This window comes from Mustela putorius, unplaced genomic scaffold (assembly GCF_011764305.1).
Source record: "Mustela putorius furo isolate JIRA1106 unplaced genomic scaffold, ASM1176430v1.1 tig00537227_pilon_pilon_pilon, whole genome shotgun sequence".
Lineage (NCBI taxonomy): Eukaryota > Metazoa > Chordata > Mammalia > Carnivora > Mustelidae > Mustela > Mustela putorius.
The window spans coordinates 17322888-17336433 of record NW_025422368.1 but is presented as its reverse complement, the minus strand read 5'-3'; the positions used below and the strand labels follow the sequence as shown (position 1 = coordinate 17336433).

Below are 13546 nucleotides of genomic sequence, written 5' to 3'. Positions count from 1 at the left end.
GCTATAGTCAAATATTAGAGTATTAATTGTCTCTTCCGGTGCCTAACTTATGGTATATTTTTAATAGAAAAGCTTCTCTGTCAATTTTATCATATCGGCTTCAAAAGCCATTGTCTGAAATTATTAGAATTCATATTAAAGTATTTATTACCTGAAAATATCTACCAACTTACTGCATTAAAAGCATCATTTAATAGCCAGTGACACTAATCTGGTAACTGCATTGAAATATTATTGAAATGTCTTGCAAATGAATTTGACTCATGTTTTCAAACTAAAGTCAGAGCCTCCCAAGCCGGGAAACTGTAATTCAGCTTGTATCTGAAATGAGTTTTATACTCAAAAGACATTAATGTAAGGAATAAATTATATAGTAAGGCCTTTGTGGCAGAAAGTTCAACATAGCCTGGAAGGTCTGTGAAGGATAATAGGCTCATGATCAGACTCCAATATATCTAAAGTCAGAGACACACTTGGTTTATAAAGAATTTCCATGATTTATTAAGAATCAATGAACATTTATTGAGCATCTATACAGTGTAAGCTTACAAAGGTCATTTCTGCTAAATGAAAAAGAATCCATTGGAAAAAATCCATTGGAAAAAGTGTCCATTGAAGGTTAAAGTATAGGCTGACAAGCTAAAAGTATAAAACTGAATCCTTCTAGGGTATATATGTTGCTTACAGGCAGACCAAAATGAGGCTTTCTCCGGCAGGAAGGTGGAGACCCATTTCATTGACTCCCAGGAGCACAGCCTTGAGACTTAAACACAGCAACTGATAAAACTGGCATAATGGAATGAGTCAAATAACTTGTGTTAAGGGATGAATTTCAGGCTGTATCTATGAAATAAAAAAACTCTAGGTAGTTTTCTCAAAAAACCTTTATTGGGAGGACAAGTTACCAGGTTAACCCTTTTAATCAAATAAATATATAATGTGAGGTCAAGATAATATATATATGTGCACATGCACACACATGTACACACATATTTGAAACTGGCTTCATGCCAGCGGGTTTGTTATGTGCTCTAGACCAAAAGTCAACAAACTTCTCCAGTAAAGAAAGGGTCAGAGAGAAACTATTTTAGTCTTTTCAGGCCAAGAGGAAAAGCGGAATATTATTTCTATAACAAGAAAAAAAAATATTTTCACAATTTTTTGAAAGAATTCAAAATTTAGTAATAACTTAGTATAACTTTTTATAATATGGCAATAAGCCTGGAATTCGTTGCGAGTAGGGGAGAGTGCAGTTCGTTTAACTGGAGTCCAGAGTTAGTGTTCGCTGTCGTCAAATTGATTTTAAATGTTCATCCTTAAAAACTATTCTTAGCTCATAGGCCATACAAAAACAAGTGGTGGGCTGGTGGGCCCTGGTTTGCCAGCCACTACTTCTTAAACTGTCTGTGATGAAGGGCCAGTTTTATTTCCAAATCACCACAGCTCAATATTTTTGTGACATAATTATGTTGCCTGTGTGTTGTCACAAAGCCCAGTTGCTCTAAAAGTTTCTAAGTGCTTATTCTTACTTTCTGTGTTTTATATTGAAGGTGTAGCAAAATAGTCTGAACTAGCACTGTTCAGTGGGCATTGAGTAGCACTACCCTAATGATTAGAGCAATTGAAAATAGAAACAAACCACTCGCTTCCCCTAATGTGCATAATAAAATCTATCATTTAGTCCAAGGGTTTTGTTTTTGTATTTTTTTAACCAGAGATATAGGTATCAGGAGACAAAGCAGAAAACTATAAATGAGTCTACAAAGAATTGTTGCCATTTTCAGAACTTTTAAATTATCTCAGATTCCAGGACAAAACTTGCTGGTCAGTATTTGCCTTTTTGCTGTTGCACTGTTACACAGTTGAAGCTGGTATAGCATTGTGGTAAAAGGGCAGGCTCGGGATCCAGACCCAAATGCCTAGCAATACCGTTCCTAAATGTGTGACCTGGGGACAGTTACTTCATCTCTGAACCTCATAGATAAGAGAAGGGGTATCTTCTTATTGTCAGTGTAAGGATTAAATGAAATAATACACATAGTGAACTAAAAAATGTGCGTGCATAGCAAGCAGTCAGTGAATGTTTAACTTTATTTAAATTTCAGGTCTGGTGCTACAAAGAGTTAAAATTCACTTGAATATTTTCCCTGGCTCATGAAAAATCTAGATGAGTATTTAAATAAACATTGCCATGAACCTTTTTGGACATTCCCAAGAGAAATTTTATATGAATGTATTGTACTTTGTGATTATTCCCTTAAGGTGAATTACTTCTCTGCCTGGTTCATTTTGTGTTCTCTCTCTATCTCTCTCACTCTCTTTCCATTATATTTTTCTAGATTGAATCAGCAGAAGTATCTGGAAACAGTGTAGTGTGCAGCTTTCTTCAGTATATGGAGAAGTCAAAACCTTGGCAGAAAGCTTGGTGTGTGATCCCCAAACAAGACCCTCTTGTGCTGTACATGTACGGTGCCCCCCAGGTATCTGACCGGTATCTTTCTGAAGGGGGTCCTGGGGCACAGGCGGAGGTGAAGAGACACTGAACTCAAAATCCTTCCATTACTACTCCATAGAACAAGAGAGCTCAGACAGTTGCATTGTCTTTCATTACAGTTGAACAATAATTAGGAACTAAAATTCAAGCTTAAACTATTTTTTTAAGCTTTTTTTTTTTTTTTTTTTTAAGATATAGCCCATAGTTTCTTCACCCTGTGCAGCATTTGCCTTCTCCCCCCTCTCATTCCTATTCAGTGATTTGAGAAAGGATTAGCTGGATTAGGAAGGGGTATGGGAAGCAGGGGTGAAGCAGAGGAAGAACCAAGGAGGAGAAGGAGCCTGTTTGGTGAAGGGAAATAATTATAGGTTTGGGTTTTGTTTTATTTTTTTTTCCTGAATGGATGGATACCTGAAGAAGAAAGGAATTTGAGAGGAAAGGGAATTTACGTCAACCTCAGATTTTCATCGTCCAGTAACAAGTTTCTGAGCTACACCTGCAGGAGTAACAGACGCAGGTTTAGCTTCTAACCAGAACAGCACCAGGCACTGTGGAAAAACACCTGCATTCGCCTGGAAATAGATAAAATCTTAAATGTACCTGTTGTATTTTAGCCTATATCCATATTAAGGGCTGGTAAAAAAAAAAAATTTTTTTTAGAAATAAACTTAGCACCTGGCTGGCTCAGTCAGTTAAGCACCTGCCTTCAGCTCAGGTAGAGATCCCAGGGTCCTGGGATCAAGTTCCGCATTGGACTCCCTGCTCAGCCAGAAGCCCGCTTCACCCTCTCCCTCAGCTGCTCTCCCTGCTTGTACCCTCTCTCTCTCTCAAATAAATAAATAAAATCTTAAAAAAAAAAATGAAAGAAACTTAAAATACCAAGGTATATAGTGTCTTCTATTTCATTATTTTCCTATACCCTTTTCTTGTCCTCAAATAAATTGATGCATGAATGAATGGATCACCAAATAAAACAGTTCGGTAATCAAATCATCATTAGTGTTTGGTGGTTTTGTAGAGTAAGATAACTATTATTCTTTCCCCTTTTCATCTGAATGAAGAGCTAAATGGACTCCTTCACAGGGGGTGGGGTGTAGGGTCTGTGAATCTTGGCTGATTGAGGTATCTGCTCTCATTCATTAATTCACTCAGCCAACATTTTCAGTGACCTCATATCTGGGCAGTATGCTAAGCATTGGATCCCAGACTCTGTCCACAGAGAGCTCATAGCATATGTCTTTGTGGAACAGCAATAGGGAAAGGGTTAGTGGGAGCCAGATCACAAAGGGCCATGGATAACAAGCAAATACATCTCACAGTCCTGTGTACCATGTTCTTTTTCCTTAGGACGTCCGAGCCCAGGCCACCATTCCACTCCTCGGCTACGTTGTGGACGATCTGCCAAAGAGTGCAGACCTGCCCCACAGTTTCAAACTGACCCAGTCCAAGTCTGTGCACAGCTTTGCTGCAGACAGTGAGGAACTGAAACAGAAGTGGCTGAAAATCATCTTTTTAGCTGTCACAGGTGAGACACCAGATGGTCCCAACAAGCATCCAGCCACCTTGGATGATCATGCTGAACCTAAGAAAAAATTAGAATGCTGAACTCCAGGACCATCCATGACATGGAGGTCTCAAGATTTACAGCCCAAGACATTCCCAGCCCTCCTTATTCATCTCTTAGCACTTTATGTTGGAAAATATAGGCTCATAAATGCATCTTTTGGGGGACTATTTTCCTATGTTTCTGTACCCTTAGTGAAACTGATGTGCAGAGCCATTCTACCGATAAAAGTTTGAAATAATGTGAAAATGGAGCATTTTTTAATGAGCTATTCCTTGCATATGTACTTTTGTCTTGAAGAAGATGGTATCAATGGATTCTATCACTATCAGGTTAGAATAGGCCACTTGCATCTAAGGTCCTTCCATGTCTTCTCCCTCACAGGTAGGACTTGTAACAGTTTGAAAGATATACCTCCATGTTGCCAAAATAGATCCGTGGTATTAAAAAAAAAATACAGGGACAGTTTAGGCTATTAACTTATTTAATTTAGTTTATAAAGCTCAAGCTGCATAAACAATGTAAGTTCTCTTAAAACAAAAAGGACAAATTGTTGACATTCAAACTTTCAACTTACTAAGAAAAGATAGTTTTTGTAGAAATATTCCTAAGAAGAAACTATCTCAAGTATATAGCAATTATGTGTATATAGTATTAAATATGGATATAATTATATTATACATGCTTTTCTCTTCAGCTTTAGGTTCATATTTGTCTCTAATTTATTTTTTAAATATAAAGCATGTTTTATCTTGGATTTGAACAATTTCAGAAATGTTTTTGGTGTTTTATGTTTAACTGATTGACATCTAAGGGTATTGATATTTTTATAATAAGAAAAAGCAGTAATTTATGTGGCATGGGATATATTAGTTCCAACAGTATTTTTAAAGTACTATTTTTTTCGTTCTGTGCCTATTTAAAACAGTGCCTCTCTTTGAAGGTGCTAATAATACCTATTTAAATATATAATGAGGGTTTAATTAATGCTTCAGTCTTGAGTATTTGGCCACTGGGGTGGTCGAAGTCACACAGGTTATTTTACCTTTCACAGTCCTGCAATTGTTGCAGCAGTTAATATCAGCATGTGCAAAAATGTTCACAGAAACCTAAACTGTACAAGATACCTGACTTTATATAGAACTGGGACATATGGAAACTGTGTTTATTGTAATGTTTTTCTATTCTATAAGGCTATTAAGCATGGTTAAATGAGGACTATACATAATTAACACTTAGATAACTATGTGGGCCTATGCCTTCATCAGATGGGAAACGAAATTCACATGTGTTAACCTGTGTTTGAGGGGCAGGTAAATAGAAATTAGAGGGAGTTTATGCTCAACTCTTTAAACCACCTCAGTGAAGAAAAGGAGGGGGAAAACACAGTAATGAAAAGCAATATTTTAATGGTAGGTTTGGGAGGTACAAGATGTTTGAAGAGAGTCTGAGCATTTTTTCCCATCATTTGGGGAATTCTTAATAGTCAAAACATGATTTATCACAAAGGCTGCTCTTCATTATATTGTGGTTGTGATTAAGATCTCACATAAAATTGGCTATTTAAGTTAATCTTTTTCTCAGATTAGGTATTTTTTTACCCATTTACCCTGTTAAGCCCCAAACATTATCACTTTTAAATTCCTAAGTCTGCTAGAAATCCACAAGAATGACCCCACTATCTTGGCTTTTGAAAATTATGTCTTTTTTTTTTTTTTTAAAGATTTTATTTATTTCTTTGACAGAGATCACAAGTAGGCAGAGAGGCAGGCAGAGAGAGAGAGGAGGAAGCAGGCTCCCCTCAGAGCAGAGAGCCCAACGTGGGGCTCCATCCCAGGACTCTGGGATCATGACCTGAACAGAAGGCAGAGGCTTAACCCACTGAGCCACCGAGGTGCCCCAAGAATTATATCTTAAGTGTAGAATGGATTCACTCAGAATTTAAGACAGCCACACATTTATTCAGGCCTGTCGTTTTAAGAAATATTTGAAGTCTCTCCTTTTTTCCCCCCACTCCAAAGGCGAAGGTAAACTAATTATGGCTGACAAAATTAGATTGCCTTCCTCTATAAAAGGAATTTCAGCCATGATCATTAACATTAAACCAAATATTTGGAATCAGAAAAAGATAAAGTTGTAGCTTCTTTTTTTTTTTTTTTTTTTTTTTTTTTTTTTTTTTTTTTTTTTTTTTTTTTTAAAGATTTTATTTATTTATTTGACAGAGAGAAATCACATGTAGATGGAGAGGCAGGCAGAGAGAGAGAGAGGGAAGCAGGCTCTCCGCTGAGCAGAGAGCCCGATGCGGGACTCGATCCCAGGACCCTGAGATCATGACCTGAGCCGAAGGCAGCGGCTTAACCCACTGAGCCACCCAGGCGCCCAAGTTGTAGCTTCTTAAGCCCTATCACATCAGGGACCCACTGAAAGAAATGTTACATTACTTCTCTTTTCTAGTTGCGAATCCTATGCGGGGAGGTGGTGTGTGTGTATGTACAAAGTATATATTCAAGGTGGCTTTTGAGATGGTTACACTATAGCTGTAGGTGATATATTGGCATTCTTAATCTCCAGAAAAGAGAAGCAATAAAGACATAGAGGGATTATCAGGAGAACATGACTTTTGTAAATTGTGAATAGAGCAATGGAAACATAAGGGCCAGTTTAGAAGATTTATGGGCCAGATTGTTTTTGAAAACTCTTTTGAACAGTGAGAAGATTGTTATCCTGCAATGGGAGTAACATGGATACACTCAAGTTTTGGCTCAGTAAATATCATTGTTACTTAATTTAGATTATCAAAAGAATACGTAAAAAGAATATTGTCATGCCCTTAACATTATCCATTATCTTTAATTTTTCTAAAAAATTAGAAATAATAGTACTAGAAGAGAATTTCTGGTTATCCAGTTACCATCTTTTATGGCACACCCCGTGTTCTTTAGACAAGCACAAAGAGAAGCATTGAGGCAGGCTTACCTGTTTCTCATAAAGAGTCACTAGTGCTTTTACTTGGAGGAAGGCAAGGGAATACTCTTAAGCATTTAGTAAACATCCAGCTAAACCAAAAGACATCAAAGTGTGATTGGTTTCAAGAACCATCATGTGTCTTGGTTTCTGAGACACCTGAGCAGCATGACAAATTGAACATAAAAAACCAATTGATTGCTTTCCAATTAAAAACAACATTCCATATAGGTTTTACTCTTTATTTTCCCTAATCTGGTGCTTTCCAAGTCATCTTCAAAGTGCCCTTTCTCCAAACTTTGATAAAAACTGCTATTCATTACAAAACATTCCAATTTTTTTAAACTTAAATTTTGCTTTTACTGAACGTCTACCATTTGGTATATGAAGTATGAAATGTAGTGCAGACTTATCTCCAGGTTTTAAGTGGGACTCAATAATGAAAAATGCCACCAGCCACTTTTGTAATAATGGCATCTACAATGCCATCATGTATGCAAGCAATAAAATTCTTCAGGGTATGTTTTTATACTGAAATTTTAATAAGAATGCCCCTAGCCACAAGGATATAGAGAATTAACTTTTAGAAATGATACTATAACTCAAATTTCTGGGTATAGGGAAGGGAAGGGGGGGCATTATTCCTTGGATTGAAATAAGTGTCAAAAGCATTTTTCCTTTTGCAAAGGGTATGGATGGTGAGAGAATTAAGCACATCTGCACTACTTCGTCAAGCTACATTTCAGTTTCCACGAAGTTTAATACAGCATACAGGTTGGTGTACTTACCTTCATTGGGTGACCTACCCCAATTTAAAAAAAAAAATACTCCAACCTAAAAAATTACTAAACTTTTTATAAGAATTAACCTTTTAAATGTGCCCTGTCCCCATATATAAATACACATTTGGATTTTTTAAAAAGAGTACTTGTCATAGTCATAAGTATATAAACTATAAACTTCATAGTACTGCAGGGTTGTTAAAGATTCATTGATGCCTTCTTAAAAACCTTATATCAAAAACACTTTCGTGAGCTCACAATTCTGTTTTACTTTCCCTTGTCTACTTTGTGGAAACAGGGTAGGTTTTTTTTGTTTGTTTCCTTCCAAAGTGTAGATCCCATTTATGATTATATTTAAAGCCTTAGGTTCTTATTCTGAGAATATTATCTGTGATAACTCTAACAAGATCTTTCTGGACAAGATACATCCAGAGGAAAAGGCACCAACAGGAGCAAATAAACTTTTAAGGAACAAAGGTCTTATTTTTTGCCAGGTATCCTTGTATAATGCAGAATAGAAGATTAATTAAAATTTCCTACATCATGTGATGTTCATGTTAGCGGGTCTAAGATTAAGCACATGGTATTTATAAGCTAAAATTAATTCAAAGGCAAGAATGTCTTAATGTTTTCATTCTTCAATTTTGTATTCTTTAAGAATGTATTAATATAAAAACTGTGGCTAACCAGTTCTTATTCTCTAGAACTGTATTGACACCGGTAGTGGATCGTGTTACTTCTTCATTCTCATCCAATTTTAGTAGAATCAAATTGCTTTTTATTTTCATATTACTATCTACTATAGATTCTTCAGATGTAGAAAATGAGTAGGATATATAAAGACCACTAGATATACTTTTAAAACTCTTTCTGTGAATTTATGCATATATGTATATATGTAAAAACATTGTTGATTTTCCAATTGTTTTTCCATAGGAGTGAAATTTTTATAGAGACTGTTCTTTTTAACTTAAATATTTTAACATAAATTATTTACATGGGTTTTTAGTACAATTCATTCTTGTGTGTGCCCTGTAATCATGTTTCCAGAAGATTACTTTCTTTATTGATACGGTAAAAAGGAATAAAAAATTAGGAACTGAAATAAGCAAGAGTGAACAGAGAAGTGGACAGAAAGAGAATTCTGATCACCAGATCAGAGCAGTATATGTTAGGACAAAAGAAAAAATACCTAGACTGCAGAAAGGATATGAACTATAAGATAAAAGTCTTTGTAGTTGAGCACTGATGGGATTTGTTGCACCAAGGCCTTTCTCCATTAACTACTTTTTCCTTCAGGCTTAAAATTCTTTCATCCTATGGGCCATTTTCTGCACTGTTTACTGAGGTAAAAAAATTCCTTTAAAGTCAATCATGGTTTTTCCACTTTTTGACCGAGGATTTGGCAGAATGCAGTATTTTTCTGTGTTTTGAGATGAACTAGCACATAGCTCCTACAAGATAGTTTTTAAGTCATTGGGGTCACTAGAAGTCACATGATGGTATACTTCTTCCTAAAATTTGTTATGGTAGATTTAGTGAGAAATTAAATCAAGAAATCTCATTGTAGCATATTTTAATAAGTGAATACCAAATACGTAGAGTGAGATATATATACACATATATATATCAGTTTGGAAAGAAACATAATAGTCTTGGGGACCATTATGAAAACGGAATTGCATTATATATTACACATTATGTGGATGTGGAATGTATCACTTGGGGGAGGGGTCTCCATTCATTAGCAATCATGTCTGTATATAAAACTTTTTTTTAACCAAACTAGCATTTTATTTTGTGAGTGACAATTGACTGATATTTTTGAATGAGTGTTATCTGGGTTTTGGAATTGTGATCAGTTTTAAAAGGTATGTTACCAGAATTTTAGAGTTAACTCCAATGTGAAAAAGTATACACAAAAAGTAATTCTTTTCTAGCTATATGAATGTAAAATACTTGCATATAGTGTATATATTGTGTAATATATGTATATTTGGTCATAAAGGCTAGAGTTGGAAACATTGTAAAATTATGCACTTTAATTCCTATTAAATATTAAACATTTGTATCTTGTAAATAAATACATCCTTAAATGAATTATAAAGACTTAAATGTCATTTCATTTAGGACTATAGATGTTCACAATGATCTCGGTTGTCAGAAATTTTGGTTATCTCCAGTTACTCCAATACAGTGCCGATGCTCCTTCCCACATCCAAACCCCACCAAAACCTGTGGAAATCTTTCAAGAATAATGCAGTGACAGAAGCCAGGGCTCCCCAGTTATAGAACTGGGGACTCCTCCCTGTGATAACTCCAGGATAAGGTCTACAGGAGCCACAAAAGCAGTGCTACTCTGTTCTCCGAGAAATGACTGACTGCTTTACTATATTGTTTATGGTGTTTGCCTGCGCTGCTCAGTCTTAGCTGGTGAAACAGACATGAAAATGGAAGTCAGAGGAAATGCATTTGAGTCTTAGTCCTGCTGTTAGTACTATTATGTGATCTTAGACAATTTACCTGAGTCCCAATAATAAACTCTTATAGTCATTCCAAGAAATACGAGAAATGCACTTGGTGACTACAAAACACTATATACATAAGTATTTTATGGAATACTTCACTGGGTTTCATACAGTTACTTTACTGGCTTTTGATTTAAAACGTAAAAGATATCCCAAAAAGGAATGTGTGAACAGTTTGATTTAAGACAGAAAATATTTCCGGAGATAATCCTTTTTAGAAATTAATACCCTTGTTGAGGTCTCAGTGAATTACAAATGCTCACCAGGATGAGTGTAGTTACCATCTATCACCATACAAAGTTATTATAATATTATTGACTATATTCTCTACACTGTACTTTTCATTCCTGTGACTTATTTTTATAACTGGAACTTTGTTATTTCTTAATCCCCTTCACATACTGCTCGTATCCCTCCTCCCCTCTGGCAACCACCGGTTCTCTGAGTTTTTTTGTTCGTTTTTTAGATTTCGCATATAAGTGAAATCATATAGTATTTGTGTTTCTCCACATAATACCCTGTAGGTCTATACATGTTGCAAATGACAAGATTTATTAAAGATTTATTATTGGGACGCCTGGGTGACTCAGTTGGTTAAGTGGCTGACTTCAGCTCAGGTCATGATCCCACTGTCCTGGGATTGAGTCCCACATTTGGCTCCTTGCTCTGCAGGGAGCCTGCTTCTCCCTCTGCCTCTGCCTGCCACTCTGCCTGCCTGTGCTCTCTCTCTCTCACTCTAACAAATAAATAAATGAGATCTTTAAAAAAAAAAAAAAGGTTGTTAGAGTGCATGGGGTGAAAATCTCAAGTTGACCTCACTGAGTGCGGAGCCCAATGTGGGGCTCCATCTCACGACACTGAGATCATGACCTGAGGTGAAATCAAGTCAGACACTTAACTGACTGAGCCACACAGGCACTCCAAGGATCTTTTTTATGGCAGAACATTCCATTGTATTCATATATACCATATCTTTATCGATGGATACTTAGGTTGCTCCCATATCTTGTCCATTATAAATAATGCTGCAATGAACAAACCAAAAAAACCACATCTTTTTAGATTACTGTTTTATTTTTCTTTGGGTAAATACCCCAAATAAAATAAAATTATGATATTTCTATTTTTAACTTTTTGAAGAAACTCTGTGCTGTTTTCTTAAGCAGCTTTGTCAATTTGCTTTTCCATCAACAGTCATGAGGATTCCCCTTTCTCCATCCTTGCCAAGACTTGGTATTTCTTGTCTTTTTGATAGTCATTCTGACTGTATAAAGTGATACCTCATTGTGGATTTGATTTGCATTTCCCTGATGATTAGTGATGTTGAGCACCTTTCCATGTGTCTGTCATGCATCTATAGATCTTTAGAAAAATACCTTTTCAGGTCCTCTGCCCATTTTATAATCAGATTATTTGGCATTTGTGTGTGTGTGTGTTTTCTTTACATATTTTGGGTATTAACCCCTTATTTAATATATACTTTGCAAATACCTTCTCCCAACTACTAAGTCACCTTTGTTTCCTTGATGGATTTTTTCACTGTGCAAAAATTTATTAGTTTGATATAGTGCCAGTTATTTATATTTGCTTTTGTTCCCCTTGCCTGAAAAGACCTATCTAGAGAAATATTGCTAAGGCTAATATCTGTGAGTTTACACCTATGTTTTCTTTTAAGAGTTTTGTGTTTTCAGGTCTCAGGTAGGAGTCTCTAATCCATTTTGAGTTTGTTTTTGTGTGTGGTATAAGTGGCCCAGTTTAATTGTTTTGTATGTGGCCATCCAGTTTATTGAAGAGATTGTCTTTCCCCATTTTGGGTCCTGTTGTAAATTTATTTACAATATATACATGGGCTTCTTTCTGGGTTCTCTGTTCTGTTTCATTGATTTATGTGTTTGTTTTTATGCCACTACTGTACTGTTTAACTTACTAGAGCTTTGTAGTATAAGTTTGAAGTCTAGAATTGTAATACATCCAGCTTTGTTCTTTCTCAAGATTGCTTTTGCTTTTGGGGTCTTTTGTGGTTCCATATAAATTTTAGGATTATTTGTTCTAGTCTAAAAAATTCTATTGGTATTTTGATAAGGATTGCCTATGTTCTGTAGGATTTTTATGGTTCCAAGTCTCACATTAAGGTCTTTCATCCATTTTGACTTTATTTTTGTGTGTGGTGTGAGAAAGTAGGCCAGTTTCATTCTTCTGCATGTTGCTGTCCAGTTTTCCCAACACCGTTTGTTGAAGAGACTATCTTTTTCCCACTGGATATTCTTTATTAAAGATTAATTTGACCACATGGTCGTGGGTTCATTTCTGGGTTTTCTATTCTCTTCCAATGATCTGTGTGATTATTTTTGCGTCAGTACCATATTGTTTTGATTGCTATAGCTTTGTAATACAGCTTGAAGTCTGGGATTGTGATGCCTCCCAACTTTGCCTTTTCCAGGTTGCTTTGGCTATTCTGGGTCTTTTGTGGTTCTGCACAAATTTTAGGATTGTTCTAGTTCTATGAAAAAATGGTGGTGGTATTTTGATAGGGGTTGCATTAAATATGTAGATTGCTTTGGGTAGTATAGACATTTTTAACAGTATTTGTTCTTCCAATCCATGAACATGGAATGTTTTTCCATTTTTTGTGTGTGTGTCCTCTTCAATTTCTTTCATCAGTGTTTTATAGTTTTCAGAATACAGGTCTCTTACATCCTTGGTTGGGTTTATTCCTAGGTATCATGTTGTGGTGCAATTGTAAAGAGGATCACTTCCTTAATTTCTCTTTCTGCTGCTTCTTTATTGGTATATAGAAATGTAAGAGATTGCTCTATGGTGATTTTGTATTCTGCAACTTTACTGAATTCATGTATTGGTTCTACCAAATTTTTTGGTGAATTCTTCTCTGCATAGAGAATCATGTCATCTGTAAATAGTGAAAGTTTGACTTCTTCCTCGCCAATTTGAATCCCTTTTATTTCTTTTTGTTGTCTGATTGCTGAGGGTAAGACTTACAAAACTATGTTAAATATGTTTAACATAGGGCGCCTGGGTGGCTCAGTGGGTTAAGCCGCTGCCTTCGGCTCAGGTCATGATCTCAGAGTCCTGAGATCGAGTCCCGCATCGGGCTCTCTGCTCAGCAGGGAGCCTGCTTCCCTCTCTCTCTTCTGCCTGCCTCTCCATCTGCTTGTGATTTCTCTCTGTCAAATAAATAAATAAAATCTTTAAAAAA

At 35.9% G+C, this 13546-nt stretch overlaps 1 protein-coding gene across 6 annotated transcripts in view; it reads left to right on the top strand.

The window, feature by feature from the left end:
* FGD4 (FYVE, RhoGEF and PH domain containing 4) overlaps window positions 1-4307 on the top strand; it is a 199766-nt gene extending 195459 nt beyond the window's left edge. For all 6 annotated transcript variants that reach the window (XM_004771805.3, XM_004771804.3, XM_004771807.3 and 3 more), the window contains 2 exons: window positions 2340-2480; window positions 3842-4307. In XM_004771805.3, coding sequence (XP_004771862.1) covers window positions 2340-2480; window positions 3842-4099 — 399 coding nt within the window. In that variant the 3' untranslated portion in view covers window positions 4100-4307. The remainder of the gene's footprint in view (window positions 1-2339; window positions 2481-3841) is intronic.
* The last annotated feature ends 9239 nt before the right edge of the window (window positions 4308-13546 follow it).